A 15,526-nucleotide genomic window follows, 5' to 3' on the forward strand; every position below is an offset into this window, starting at 1 on the left:
CATTGGCAGGTCAGTGTGTCTCCTCGTCCTTCCCAAAGGGATTCCGTCTTTAATCCTATTCATTTTGTTCTGCCCTGGCATGCTGAATGAAATCACTGTGAGGAGGAGGAGGAGGAGGCACAAGATGGAGCCCTTGTGATCTCTGTGCACTTCAGCAGGTGTCTCACTTCACCCACAGCAGTGGAAATCAGTGTGCGTTTCTCCTATGCTCTGCATTGTATTCCTGAGCGTTTGTTTGATCTTGGTCAAATATAGCAGCCATTTCTATAAAACTCCATTGACGACAGGATATGGAAACTCCGGGTGGTGGGCAAATTCAGCCATTATTCCCCATAGCAGAGAAATCTGTGCTTCATTTCTGAATCCGCTTTGCTTCTCCTCTTGCACTGACACCTAATGCTAAAGCCCCAGTCGGCCTCCTCATCTCAATGAGCGACAGCTGCCTCGGCCATTCATTCCCAATGAAACCTGAGTGCGCAGCAGAAGCACACTGCAAACTAGTCATGGGAAGGGCTTAACATCTGTGCCGTTTTTGTTCTGCACACACACGGATTAGGTGCAATTTGCTTTCATGCCCTATACTATAGGAAACACAATTATCCCCTTTGTTTCTGCTTCGCTTGTTAGAAAGAGACTACTCCAATCTTTCACCCCCTGTAAGCATGCTGCAAGGCTTTATGATCTCATCAACCTTACTCCACCGAGTCTTGAAAAAACATAAACCGTTCTTTTATGCTTCTCAGCGTTCCAATTTATTCAGATCAAAGAGCTCCAGAAGTCTCTGCGCAGTCGTAGGGTGAACCGGTAGCCATCTTGAAAAGTGTAATTGAGCAACCCCCCATGGCTCCAGCCAACAATTTTCTGATATTAGAAACCATACCAGACCTGCTTAGCTTTGCGAATGCGCTAGCAGTTTTATTGCTGCGCCACATCCTGTCTATCTAAAAGTCAGGGCTTGGAATGGACCAAGATCTTGCCTAGGACTTGGCACTGGTCTGCTTCCCCTCTGCCATTATGATCTTCTCTCATAGGGAAGCCAGGAGGCAGAGAGGGCATGATGTCTGAACAACTGCCTCCTTTCCTACAGACCCCTCCAGGTGTTAAGGTCAACAGAGGGGATCCATTTGTTAGTTCCACCAGTTCTACCTCCCTCAGAAGTCCATGATGTGGTGGCTTGGGAGAGGGCATTCTCTGTGGCAGCCACTTAGTTGTGGAATTCCCTTCCCACAGAGGTGTTTGTGGCTTTTTCACTATACAGTCGTACCTTGGTGCTGAATGCTTTGGAACTCGTACGTTTCGGCTCCTGAACGATCAAAAACCGGAAGTGAGTGTTCCAGTTTTCGAACCATTTTCAGAAGCCGAAGGTCCGGCATGGCTTCTCTAGCTTCTGATTGGCTGCAGGATGCTCCTGCAGCCAATCGGAAGCTGTGCCTTGCTTTTCAAATGGTTCTGGGAGTCAAACGGACTCCCAAAACTCATTCTGTTCGAGAACCAAGGTATGACTGTACACCTTTCAGTGAATGCTGAAGACCTACCTCTTTACCCTGACCTTTGACACTTGAGATGTGTGCTTTCAGAACCTACCCAATTTTGTAATCTGTTTTAATTCTTGTAAATTGACTTGGGACCTGCTGGTGAAGAGCAGGTAATAAAGACTTTATTATAAAGTTGATGATGATGATGTCTTTTGAGGAAACCCATTGGGGTGGCTTTAACTAAGCAGTCAGCAGGGCAGATGGGAGAAAGGGCAACGGAGCTTCTTGTGTTCTGATTTGCTTCAGAACTTACTGCACCTTCCTCCTGCATGATCCACTCTGCTCAGGTTTACTTTCACACCCATACCATACATTTAAAGCACATGGCTTCCCAAACAGAATCCTGGGAAGTACAATACCTAGTACTATAATCTTAAACTATAATCCCCAGGTTTCTTTTTGCTACAAATGCACGTGGAATGTGCTTTCAGTGTATGGCATGGGACTCTAGATCCAGTGTCGCATCATACTGATGCTACCCTGGTGCACATGCCAGCTTGCTTCATCCTGTCTTAATGTTCTTTGGCTACAAATATCAAAGATCCTCAATGGGGTACTTCAAGAGCTGTTCCCTGGTTTCTTTTCTTCAAAAAGTGAAGAGTTGAAAGTTGCTCAATTTAGGAGTCGGAAAGAGAGGCGGTTGGAAACATCTGCTTATCTTGCTACTGTTGAATAACTCCTCTATTTGTCTTGTTTTTGTTTCCTTCATACTTGCTCACCAGGGATTGGAATTGCCCTGGCAGCTGCAGTGAAGGGCTATCGCTGCATCATTGTAATGCCAGAGAAAATGAGCATGGAGAAGGTGAGAGAAAGAGAGTCCTCCTGACTGATTTAACATAAGTGGCCCCAGCCATGGTCAAAGTCTGTTTTGATTTGAGCTGTCATGGTTTCTCCCATCCTAACGCTTCATAAAAGGAATACTAGACAACCCTGTGTGTTTGAGAGGCTGTTGCAAGGGGGTTATCTGTTGATCCTTAGTGCCTCACAGAACATAGTGAAGCCACTGCCAGATTAGAGTATCACCATTACAGATAACTTGAAATTATTAGATGTAAAAAGCTGCCATGTACTATGTAGAAGGTTGTAATCCAAATGCCAGTTATGCCAGAGTGCAGGAGGAATCGCAGTCATGGGTTTCCTTGAGCTCCAGGGCAAACAGATGGTTCAGAGTTTATTTTCATGCTGGGCAGTAGCTTCATGTGTTGCACATCTCCATGATGCACACACAACTGCCCCCAACGTGGAAGTCAGTGGGAAAGCAAGTGGCGCCCTCGTGGAGCTGGGAGATGAGGCCCCGTGATTTCTTATGGTGTAGATTATGCTGTATTTCTCAGTGTAATTTCAATTATGTTGTAGCAGAACTTGTGGCCGTTCCTTTGCATGTGCAGAATTGAACTCCTTGTTTGAAATGAATGGAACAGCCTCCACACAAAAGAGCTTTGTGAGCATGTTGGGATGCATTTGGGACCTTGGATCTGAGTTGTTATCTTCAGGGAAACTCATGCTGCAGTCCCATTCACATTTTCTGAAAATCAGTCCCACGGAAGATGGTGCATGCATTGTACTTCCACATGCATAAGTATAGGGACTGCATTGTCACTGTGAACCAGCATAAATCTTCTTACTCTGCCTTGTGGTGGCTACAGTTAAACCAGCAGTGGCATGGGGGAGTAATATGTTGCTGCTTTTAATAAACTTTTTTTTATAAAAAAAAAACTTGCTTGCCTGACCTTTGAGATGGACCAAAATTTAAATTAAAAACCCTTAAATATGCATTGTATATGTTGTGCATTTATTTTTTCTTGTGAAAGACTTGGAGGCTGGAAATCTGGAGCTTAACTTTCGCCCCTCCAGGTGGATATCCTGAGAGCCCTCGGCGCTGAGATCGTAAGAACTCCCTGCACGAGATACGACGCCCCAGAATCAAATGTCCGTGTTGCTTGGAAACTGAAAAATGAAATCCCAAACTCACATATTTTGGATCAGGTAATGTATTCCTTATTGAAGTGCTTTGACTGAATTACTTGATTTAAAACAACAACAACTTCTACCCATCTAATTTGTTGATACTAGCCTATAATTAAAAAATATGTGATTTCTAATGCATACCTTTTTTAAAAAAATGTCACAGCTTCTTAGTAAACATAGTTTGCTTACCCTTCTTTCAGGCATTTGGCTGTAGGAGTAAAACAAAGCCTATTGATACCCTCAAAGCCTATTGTAGGAGTAAAACACAGCCTATTGATACCCTCATCCATGTCTGCTCTCTCTCTCTCTGATCTTGCTATGCTTGGTGGGGAGTGGGAACTAAACTGTTCGCTCTAGACATCATTCTGTTTCCAGTGTTAAGGTTGTTATTGCTCAACTTGAATGGAAAGAGTTCAGGATGAGGAAGAGCTGCAGAGCAGCTGGTCTCTCAGCTGATCTGATAAGGGCCCTGCTGCCACTCTCTGTCTCTCTCTGTGCTGCAGCCAAAATGATCTCATGCGCTGCTTGTGAACTTCCCAGAGGCGTCTTGCAGACCATTTTGTTCTGATCTAGCAAGGCATTTGTTTCCTAGAGACTTCGTGGTTATTATCTGTCTGCTTTCTCTACAGTGCTGCATTTGACCCCATCCATTTGACAGTAACTTTCCCTTTCTTCTGTTCCCTTTACGACAATAGTACAGAAATCCAAGCAACCCGCTGGCACACTATGACACCACAGCTGAGGAGATTCTGGAGCAATGTGACGGTATAATTAATAATTGTTTTAGGGATAATCATGCTGCTCAGCTTACGTTGTTTTACAGAAATGTCTTAAGAAATGGTCATGGATATAACTACCGTTGCCTGTTCTCACTATTGAATTGTGCCTCTCCTGATTTGTAGGAGAATGAAAACCATGGGTGATATTCGATGAAGTTTTATACAGCGCACACCCATTGAAATGAATGAACATGACTAAGAGAGACCCATTAGTTTCAATGAGACTCCTCTGTGTGCAAAATTAGTTGAGGTGCAGATTACTAGCTTGTGGTTATTGCCTTTTACAGTGAAATGTATTAGGGCCGCAATCAAATATATGCTTAAGACTCAATGGATTTGCTTACAATTGTCTAACCCTGATAGTTTATTAATTCCACAATTCCACAAGCAGGGGTGACAACTTGAATAAGATATGGGGGGAGGCAGGTATGTCCCTGCCCATATAATTGACCACAAGACACGGCACACACCCACCCTTTGAATGGCAATGTCCATCAGCTTTGGGGGGGGGGAGCCGACCCCTTCAAGTATTTTAGGGGGGGGTTGAAGGGACCTTGGCCTCTAGGAGTTAGCTGCTATGTCCATAAGTAATTCAGTAAATACCAGTAGTGGGCAGCATGGTGGGGCATTGGCACTGACCTGACTTGCTGACAGTTGAATCACCACTGCTTATTGGGAGGTAGAGAAGCAAAACAAGGAAGAAGGAGGTGGATGTGTTGCAAATTTACCAGCAGGGACAACCCATTGCTTCTAATGATGCATTTACATGGTGCCAGCTTCCCCACTGCCTCTCCTCTTTCCCTCCTGGTAAGCAGTAGCAGCAGTGACTCACTCACCGGAAAGTCATGTAAGTGTTGCCATCCCAACATGCAGTGGTAATTGCACAAACGTAAAAGGAAACAGGTCCTAAAAGTTCCTAGTTAAGAGCTCCCACAATTTCATGCAGCTGTTGGCTTACTGTATCACACAGTAAAAACATAAAGTACGAAGGGCAGCTCCATTTCCTCAAGCTTGCACTGCAAAAACACACCAGGAAGTTGTAGCCAATGAACAACAGTTTATCTTAATTAAAGCTTAATCCTAAATGCTTGTGTTTTATTTTGCCGTGGATACTGTTCTTATTGTCAGTGGACCATTAAGTAAGGTTGCATAGGAGTAGAGCTATGAATTTTGGAGCTTGGGGAAAGGTATGCTGTCTGATTGATTGATTGATTGATTGATTGATTGATTGGTTCTCCCACTGCAGGCAAAGTTGATATGTTTGTGGCTGGAGCTGGAACAGGAGGCAGCATCTCTGGAATTGCCAGAAAGTTGAAAGAGAAATGTCCTGAATGCAAAGTAAGTGAGAAGGCTTGTTTGGATTGGCTCAGACATCCAGGCCCATGGGAACGTCATTCATGCCATCAGGGACCATCAGGGCCTGGCGAGGAGGTCCAACTCACATCAACTTTTTGCTTCAGCAAGGAGATTGTATGGACATCCATTTGATTCCCCAAGTGTGCCAGGCTCTTTCTGCTCCTGAAGGAGTTGCGAATACCAGATGCACACAGCTAAATTCTTATGCGCAGTCACCATGCTCTAACACAGTAACATTTACATGTGCCCCTGAAACTTAAGCCTCGTCCTGACCAGGCAAGTGCAGTTTCCTCTTTGCTTGAGGGTTCCAAGGCCGGGATACTCATTTCTGTATGAAGTTGTTGGTTGCTCCTTTAATTTTTTTTAATTAGTTCATTTTCCTTCACAGATTGTTGGAGTGGATCCTGACGGCTCCATTGTGGCCCTGCCCAGCTCACTGAACACAATATCAGCAGAGGATACCACAATGGAGGTGGAAGGGATTGGACACGACTTTATCCCAACTGTCCTTGACAGATCTGTAAGTGGCAGTGTGACGAAGATCAGGAGATAGAGAGAGATGTCATTTGGCTCTGAATGAAAGCTTTCAGAATCACATGAAGTGCATTAAAAGTTGCTGAGGGTGGTTGAATCTTTGACTATGTACATGGCAGCTGCTTAAGACAAGGCCATTTCCCATGGCTGCATTTCAAGTCACATTTGCACATTGCTGTTCACACTAGAGCAGGCATAGGCAAATTCCGGCCCTCCAGATGTTTTGAGACTACAATTCCCATCATCCCTGACCACTGGTCCCGTTAGCTTGGGATGATGGGAATTGTAGTTCCAAAACATCTGGAGGGCCGGAGTTTGCCTATGCCTGCACTAGAATCTTCCCCAAGCCCCCACCCTCTATGCATGAAGTTGCCATCCACACATGGGCTGTCATCTGTATATGAGCAACAGCTGTCTAAAATGTACACATCTCAGCTTAACTGTGAAGTGAATGTGGCTTACGTTTTCAAATTAAGCTGAAGTTGATTCGAGGAAAAGCACATCAAAGTGCAGTATTTCTCAAGAAACTACAGGATAGATATGGATTCTGGCTAATTCCATGTGCAAATGGCTTCCAATACCAGCACTGGGAGCGCACTGGAACCAGAGTTGAATGGTAGCAATGTCCGCGGCCCCAGTACTCATTATCATCCAGCAAAAGCCATAGGAGAGACTCTGCCGCAGCATTTCATATAACCTTTAATCATAAATGGAAAGGAAATGGCCTGAAATTGATTAAAACAGCAGTGTACTAACATTGCAACCAGAGGGTGATGATAGGCAACATTGCGGTGCTTTTTAAAAGCTGCCTGATGCTGTCCACGTTGACTCAGAAGTAAATTTCACTGGCTTTGATGGGACTTAATCTCAAGAATGTGCATTGGATTGCAGCCTAGCTGAAAATGCTTTGAGAGAGGCGTACTTCTCAAAATATTTTTGTCCTGCCGATAACAAACATTTTCCAGGGCTGCAAGTGGGACTGTATTTGTATATCCCACCTTATCTTTGAAAAGTTTAGGAAAGTTAAAAACAGATATAGCTAAGCTTACTGAAAGAAAAAAATGATCCTCTTTGAAACTGCCCTCAACTCTGAAGAATCTGTTGGATCTCTGCCCATCCCATTACGTGTAGCAGAGGTGCAAGACCCAAAGGCCCCTGAAACCTTAAAACTCCATATTTTGTTTCTTTTCTAGGTGATAGATCAGTGGTGCAAGAGCAATGACAAGGAATCCTTTCTTATGGCACGAAGACTGATCAGAGAGGAGGGCTTGCTCTGTGGTAAGCATTGCTGAAGATCCATTGTTTAAATCATACTCTTTGCAAATGGCAAATGACTTCTTGGAAAGCATTGTTCAGAGTCTGAGCATTAAGGTTACCCAAGGAACCAATTAATAGTCTGACTTAAGGGCCCTTTCACACAATCCTTGTTTTCATGCCGTAAGTATACAGTTGCTAATCATTTACTTGTTGTGTAGAATCCAAGTCTTTCCTTGAAGTAGTGCTGTGCAGATATTGCATTTTGAGCACTCAGAACTCTGTGCGCAAAAGCAACATAACCCCCCCCCTCTGTCTGTCTCTCCAACACACATATCCAGTGCTTTTTTCTTAAAAAAATTGTTTAGGGGTACTCTCATTTTTACTCAAGAAAATCACCATTTTACAGTTCAAATCAGGAAAAATAAATACAGTAAATGGACAAGAGTACAAAGATTCACAAAATATTTAGGGGTATGCATACCCCTGCGTCCTCCCCAGAAAAAAAGCACTGCACATATCTGTTGCTATGCCTTCTGAGCACAGCATGGAATCTGGTTGCCTGGAAGGTCAAAGGTCTCTGTTGAATAGTACACGGGGCATCTTTACTACTGAGTTGCCACAGCACCTCCCTCACACCATGCAATTTTTGTGGCAGTTTAAAATGCTCTGCTTTATTTTCTGTTATTTTTGTTGTTGTCATTTTAAAAGCTAAACTAGATTAGGGGTGAGCAGAAGGTAGATCAGGATCTGCTGCGATGCCTTCTGAAATGCATTTGTTCAACAATAGCAACAACAATGACAGAGCTCTCTCTCACACACCCTTGCCCAGTATTTTGCAATCTATGGGCCACGGTGCCGCTGGGCAGAGGTGTACTTTTTGGGCACGGAATGAGGTGAAGTGGATTTTGTGTGACAGTATTGAACTCATCTCTGGTGCTGAAAACAGAAGGGGACCCAGTTCCTTAATTCGTGGTGTATGATCTCCACCTCTGCCTCCCCCACCTATCCCCCCCAACTCCAGTTGGTGAATCTTGGGGTTCAAATAAAAAAACCAGAGTAGATTCTGCAAGTTTGGTATCTGCTCACCTCTGATTTATACCTCTGTAGAAGTAGCTATACACAGCTTAGAACTCTACTGTCTAAGAAATACATTTATCCTTGATTTTTTTTAAAAATGCAACAACACTGAACACTAGCAAGGTTGCCTTCTTGCATCAATGCCCCATTGTTGGCTCAGGAGGACACCAAGTTGGAGATGGCTGTATCTAAATCATTGTAATCTCTTTTTTTCCTGTGGCAGGGGGCAGTGCAGGCAGTGCTATGTCTGTGGCTGTGAAAGCTGCAAAGCATCTGAAAGAGGGTCAGCGCTGTGTTGTCCTCCTGCCTGACTCTGTAAGGAACTACATGTAAGAGACAATGCCTTCTTTCATTTATGCTCTCCTGTCTACAGAAGCGCATGGGTTGAAAACACTCAGACGTATGTGAGAGGAAGAATCTGTGAGGATAGCAAAAGAATGTGAGCTTGTTGCTCTCGTACCACATTAACAGCAGTGAGGAAACTGTCAACAAAGAAGCAGGAAGCGAGTTTTATGAGGGACTAATTCTGTTGATACCAGATACTTGTAAATCGCTAGACATAAAATTACTTTCAGTTCAGTGATGTGGAGGGGAATGAAAAAAGACAACTCCTGTTATTGTTACATTATCGCATGGATAGTGTTATGGAAGTTTTATAGCTCTCAGCGGAAGAAACAGAAGTCTTGCAAGCCATATCACCTGCTATGGATTTTAGTATATGGTTCACACCAGCCCAAGTTTTTCTAGAATGACTCTTGGGGCCTTTCCACACTTGTCATTTCTAGTTGGGTATGGTCTAGTTGTGTATGTGTGTGGATTGTTTTTGGCATGCTGCCACACGACATTGGCATCATTCAACTGGTATTCCGGCATAATAAACTCCAAAAATCTGCTTTTCCTTCTACCACAAAAACCATGACATTTGTGAAAGATTCAGAATAGATACTCAGTATTTTCATTGGTGTGTTGTATAAGCATAGTCCCTGTTTCTGTGTGGAGGGGATTGTGAATTGGTGGGTATGGTTTGGGGGACATCTATTTTGTACCACTTTTCTCTGACCTGTGGAAGATATCAGTTTGAAAACTCAGTTCAGAGGAAAGATATAGGCAGCTAGAGGCTGTGGTACTGAGTCAAAGTACTGCCAATGACAGCATGCATTATAAGATGCAGACAAAACTTCATCACAATATCCAGGTCTGCCATAGCTCTAGCAGGCATGCAGTTCCTCTTTTAATATCCTATAATCCCACAAGATTAGAATTCTGGAATGCTAGGCACTTTGTACACACAGAAAAAGCTGCAAAAGGAATACCCTCATGCAGAGGCTCATAACTCTGACATTTATTGGCTGGAGGACCATAAGGGGTGTGACTGTGGCCACAGAACATTTCTCCATTGGGGCACAACCTGCCATTCATGTGGGAAGGAAAACCCACACTCACTCTATAATAACAGCGACATGTGACCAAAGCTGCAGGCAAATGCCTACAAATTCACTCTTAAAAATGGCAGATCAAACAGCAACTATGTCACTATTAATGGCAAGTGCGGAAAGTCCCTTAATGTTCAACTCAGGGCTACTTAAAGACACTTACATTCTATGAGCACCTGAAGGTTAGGCTAGTCCTGTAATGGATGCTTGGATGAAACACCAAAGTCTAACACAAGGTCTCAGTCTTTCTTAATTATCTCTAGGTCTAAATTTTTGAATGACAAATGGATGGTCAAGAATGGATTTCTGAAAGAAGATGTGGAAGAGCATCATCCTTGGTATGGCTCAGAGTTGCTACACTTGTTAATTTTGCCTGACATAAAGTAAATGTAATCTGAATGGCGGGGCAGGAGAAAGCAAAGACTGTTTGTTTGTACCAGTGATAAAAAGATGCCTTGATGCTTTCACTTTTAAAAAATGGAGTCCGAAATAGCTTTTTGTTGATGAAATCCAGATGCGCTCAGGAGGAGTGCATCCAGGCTGACCTTCTGGTTGAAGCAGGTGTGTGAGTGGTGGGATCACAGACTGCAGCTAATCCTTTTTGATCCACCATGATTTGCATGACACGCTCTGTCTAATTCTTTTCTGTGCTTTGCCATGCAGCATGCACAAGGACAGGTGTATTATGAAGCATAAGGATAGTCGGGCTGGCGAATATTTTTGTCCCAGTGTTATATCCTTGTAGATGGGACCATGTTGGAAAACGTCGGGCCTGGCTCCAGATTTTGGAGGCGCTGGACACAGTATTCCTCTCCAGCGCCCTAGTGCCTGCCATGTGAGCCCCCACAGGCATTGTGGTACCTGCCAGCCTCTCCTTGTGTTCATTTGTGGGCTTACGTGGCGGTGGCACTGTAATAAGCCGGGAGCAGAGCTGCTGCCCAAGTAAGTGAGTCCATTTCTGAGCATCAAGGGTGATGCAGTAATGGGCTAGGAGCCAAGAGATTGTACTAAGTAAGTTAGTGTGTATGTAAGCAGGAGGAGGGAGACTGGGGTGGTGGATAAAAGCTAGGCATCAGTCCCAGTGAGCCCCGCCAGTGGGTCCTGGCAAATGCCCCACTATGCCAGGTACTGGGCCTGGAAAATATAGGAATCAGTCCTAGATAGTTTGCTGAGCTGCAAAGCATTTCCTTAAGTCCTTTCAAAATTTGTGTGTGTGTGTGTGTGTGTGTGTGTGTGTGTATAAGACACCGAGCAGACTGCTGGGGTTTAACACCACTTGCTGTCCTTCCTGCCCCCCCCCCCCTTGTGATAGGTGGTGGACTATCAAGGTGCAGAAGCTAAGCCTCTTAGCCCCTCTGACTCTCCTCCCAGACGTGAACTGTCAAAAGGCCATTGAAATCCTTCGTGAGAAGGCATATGACCAGGCACCAGTTGTTGCTGAATCAGGGTAAGTCTCTTGTTCGCAGAAACCTCATTCTAACAGTCTTCAGGAGTCTTCAGGAGAATTCCACAATTCTCACTGTATAAAGCACTAATGAGAAAGAGCCTATCATTGACATACTTACTGAAATCTTTAAAGAAATACTTGGAGTAATATGGGCCTTAGCTAATCTATTGCAAGGCTATTGCAAATGCCTTCACATGAAGGATTCCTGTAGGCTTAGCAGCAGGCATTGCTGCTTTGTAGTTTGGCAAGGAGGCAAAGCATCAAACTCCTCCTCCCTCTGCGCCACCCTCCCCACACAGCTGGCATAGGGAATCCCCAATCAAGAGCTATGTCACATCCACTTTGGTTCTTGTAGTCAAAGGACCTAGAACTCTTATTGATGGTGTGTTATTGAAAAGCTTCCTTTGAGAGTTTGTGACATTTGGAAGAAGAAGAAGAAGAAGAAGAAGAAGAAGAAGAAGAAGAGTTTGGATTTGATATCCCGCCTTTCACTCCCTTTAAGGAGTCTCAAAGCGGCTAACATTCTCCTTTCCCTTCCTCCCCCACATTTGGAGCATTTCCAAAGAGCCCAGTTACGTTCAGTATTGGCCTACCACCAGTCAGGCTGAATAGAAGGGGCATTGGTACTGGTCTAATTCTAAAAGTGGCAGCCTTGCATGCTACTGAGCCACAGCAGATGTTGCAGAAAGTGAACTCCCCACCCCACCTATCTTGTCCTGTGTCTTCTCTGTATATGCATGAACTGCTGGAGCTCTCATCTCTGTGTTGTGAAAATTCAACTGCATTCATTTTGCTTTTTTAAAAAACCAAACAACTGTGTGTTTTCTTGAAGACTCATCTTGGGGATGGTAACTCTGAGCAACATCCTCTCCTCCGTCCTGGCAGGAACTGCCCAGTTCTCAGACCCAGTGATGAAGGTCATGTATCAGCAGTTTTCCAAGGTAATGTGTGCCCAGAACCTGTTTTGGAGTTGCTGCCTAGGGCAAAGGATGAGGATGGGAGATACAGGAAATAAGAGCGAATGCTGAGGTAGAAAGGACCCCAATGATCATCTAGAGCAACCCCCTGCAATACAGGAATCTTTTGCCCAACATGGTGCTTGAACCCATGACCCTGAGTTTAAGAGTCCCATGCTCTACCAACTAAGCTAAGGAGGCTGATTTCAAAACACTGGAGATGCCAGGGAGTGAACCCGGGATATGAATATTCTCGGTAGGTTCAAGTAGGTTGTCGTCTTGAGATCTTGCCTCATTTAAGATGGTTCTGTTGCTACAGCACTATAGGACAGGGATAGGGATCTGGTGACCTTTTGGATGTTTCTAGACTACATCTATCATCCCTGACCATTGGCCATGCTGGCTGGGGCTGGTGGGAGTTGGAGTCCATCCACATCTGGAGAACCACGTGCTCCCCAGCCTTCCATAGAGGAAGTAAAACAGAAGCAGGATCCTTCATGCCAAGACACTGCTGGAACATCTTTTCTCCCCCAAGAAAATTGAGGTGGGGTGGAGGTCATCTAAGCACAACCTCAGAGGGAACAAGGTGTACTTGACATGGAGTGTCCATCTCATACCTTACATCTTCCATGTGGTTCCAGCAGTATGTCACTACTTTATGTAAACTGGGCCCTAGATGTCTAGTAACAATTTGATTCACTTTATGTCTGGGACTTTATTACAGATTAGCCTGGATGATACCCTTGGAAAGCTTTCACACATCCTGGAAAATGATCATTTTGCTATTGTTGTGCATGAGCTGGAGCAATGTAAGTAGCTTTTCTAGTAAAAATAAAAAATGTCATATTACTAATTGTGTGTACACACACCCACACACCCACACACACACCTAGAGATGACCTAATATGCCCTTTGGGCCATGAAATAGATATACATGAAAGGCATCACATGTATATATTAGTATATTAGTTTACTATTTGTTAATTTATTGCATTTATAGCCCAGCTTTTTCCAAGGAGCTCAAGGTAGCATTGTAGACATCTGCAAAGGAAAGCCTATATGTTTTGGCTTTCCTTTACAGACATCCATGCCTAATATGTGGACACTGGATGGGGTGACACCTGGGGCGGACTGCACCTACCGCACCCCCCTTTCTCTGCCAGTGCATGTAGCACCTCTGGGGGGGAAAGCCCTGAACATAGCCACTGTGGCTAGTAGCCTTTTCTTCTGAGAATTTGTCTAAGCCTCTTTTAAAGGCATCCTAGCTGGTGGCCATCAATCCTTCCATACTTTAACTGTGACCTGTGTGAATAAGTACTTCTTTTTGCATGTCCTGAATCTTCCAGCATTCAGCTTCATTTCATGGCATGGTGAGAGAGGGAGGAAAACTTCTATCTGTCCATCTTCTCCTCAACGTGCATAATTGGACAGTGGTATGAAGGAAAAAGTTCCCAGATGCCACAAATAAAGATAAAATTTCCTCATGGGCAGGGCTTTCTTTCAGGGGGAACTCAGTTCTGGCACCTCTCAGGTGGGCGCCATTGCCATTCTAAGAGAACGAGGGAGATGTTCATGGTGAGATCCAGCGCCTCTTTTTCTAGAAAAATAGCGCTGCTTTTGGGTTTCCTCGAATGCTACTCTGGAAGCGTCAACAGTATGTAATCTTCCTTCATTTATGTCTTCTTCCAGACAATGCAGATGGTAGCTCCTTCATGAAACAGATGGTATTTGGTGTGGTCACAGCTGTTGATCTTCTCAGCTTTGTCACCCCCAAAAACAAGACCCAGGAACGAAGAGATGCGACACTGGAATCAAATTCTTCTGAAAGAATTTTCTCCATGGCAGAATCTGTGGAGAAATAGCAGAAGACCTTTAAGTATAAGGGTCTGGTTTTGTTTTCGAGTATGGCTTTCTATTTTAGAATTAGCATTGTATTTAGTATAGTATTATACTAGTATCTAGTATTTCTATTTTAATTTGCCTGGCTGTTCTTGGTCTGCTATGTTCATGGCTATGCTCACCCTAAATGCCACCAAGGGAAATAATTTGGGATCAGGATGATTGGACAAGATCACATACAGTTAAAATAAGTAGCTATTCTGTGATAGCATGTTTTTTAAAAAAAGATTCTTGGGAGGAAGCAGTAGACTAAATGGATTCTCCTGTGACGTTGCCTTGTTGCCTTGATTTTTATCTGATATTTTGTTGTTTGCATTAACATTGACTGATAAATGCATTTCAAAATCTGCTGGCAGAGCAATAAAGAAATACTACAGATGCAAAGGCTGCCTGACTTGATTGTAGAACTGACAATAATACTCTTTTCCTGTACAAGGGAAGTGTGAACTCGGACTGTACGGATGGATGGATGTTCATAAGCCCCCTTTCCCCCAGAGAAAGCCTTCCTGCTGTTATGGTTGACTGCTGGAGGTGTATGCTGCTACAACTCACTGCTGCATCAACCTCTTAGAACATTCTTGACCATGAAAGGTTCCTGGGCATAGGAGACCATGTGCATACCAATGGTTACTACCTCTAAGAATCTGACAGTCATAGAACTGCCATAGCAGGGTGAGGCTGAAGGAGATCTGATTCTGGTACAGATAAACACAGCTACATGTTGATGACTTCTGTAGCCTACCTCTGAATTTGGGGAAATACACATAGTCACGATAGGTGAGTCCCAAGGGCCAGATACAGATACTTGGATGACCACATTTGCCCCCCTGGTCTGAGGTTCCTCATACCTGCCTTAAAAGAACTACCTATGAAGCACAATAGCGACTAGATTACTTCAATCTAGAGCCCAAAATTAGTTGCAATTAAGTCCCATTGAGAATAATTTCTATCTGACTTCACATCAAATGGAAATTTGAAAGCAGCTTTATAATTACATTTAACAGACCTTTCTTTCAACCCAAGGTGTTATATTTGGTTCATAATGGTAACTCTCCCCCCCCCCCAATATAGCAGAAAACAGAACAGATGATTTTAATTCTGCAGAAGTTCATAAAGCAGAGCAGTAAACAGTAGACTTGCACTCTTAAGTGCATAGCATCAGAACTACTTAGCTATATAAGTAGCTTTCTGTCTTTGAGTAGATTGGAGAAACGGGGGCCGTGATCTACTTCCCATTGCTCAGTCCACCTTTTTGTGAAGTTGAGGAACTTCCTTTAGCAGAAAG

At 43.9% G+C, this 15,526-nt stretch overlaps 1 protein-coding gene across 4 annotated transcripts in view; it reads left to right on the forward strand.

The window, feature by feature from the left end:
- The window catches only part of LOC310705752 (cystathionine beta-synthase-like), a 29,909-nt gene extending 15,453 nt beyond the window's left edge, over window positions 1-14,456 (forward strand). For all 4 annotated transcript variants that reach the window (XM_083500565.1, XM_083500563.1, XM_083500566.1 and 1 more), the window contains exons 5-16: window positions 2,258-2,337; window positions 3,390-3,521; window positions 4,199-4,268; window positions 5,529-5,620; window positions 6,027-6,158; window positions 7,366-7,450; window positions 8,730-8,835; window positions 10,203-10,277; window positions 11,252-11,386; window positions 12,219-12,327; window positions 13,067-13,151; window positions 14,032-14,456. In XM_083500565.1, coding sequence (XP_083356691.1) covers window positions 2,258-2,337; window positions 3,390-3,521; window positions 4,199-4,268; window positions 5,529-5,620; window positions 6,027-6,158; window positions 7,366-7,450; window positions 8,730-8,835; window positions 10,203-10,277; window positions 11,252-11,386; window positions 12,219-12,327; window positions 13,067-13,151; window positions 14,032-14,204 — 1,274 coding nt within the window. In that variant the 3' untranslated portion in view covers window positions 14,205-14,456. The remainder of the gene's footprint in view (window positions 1-2,257; window positions 2,338-3,389; window positions 3,522-4,198; window positions 4,269-5,528; window positions 5,621-6,026; window positions 6,159-7,365; window positions 7,451-8,729; window positions 8,836-10,202; window positions 10,278-11,251; window positions 11,387-12,218; window positions 12,328-13,066; window positions 13,152-14,031) is intronic.
- The last annotated feature ends 1,070 nt before the right edge of the window (window positions 14,457-15,526 follow it).

Source organism: Podarcis liolepis, assembly GCF_965112155.1.
Source record: "Podarcis liolepis genome assembly, chromosome: 4".
In the NCBI taxonomy this organism is placed as follows: domain Eukaryota; kingdom Metazoa; phylum Chordata; class Lepidosauria; order Squamata; family Lacertidae; genus Podarcis; species Podarcis liolepis.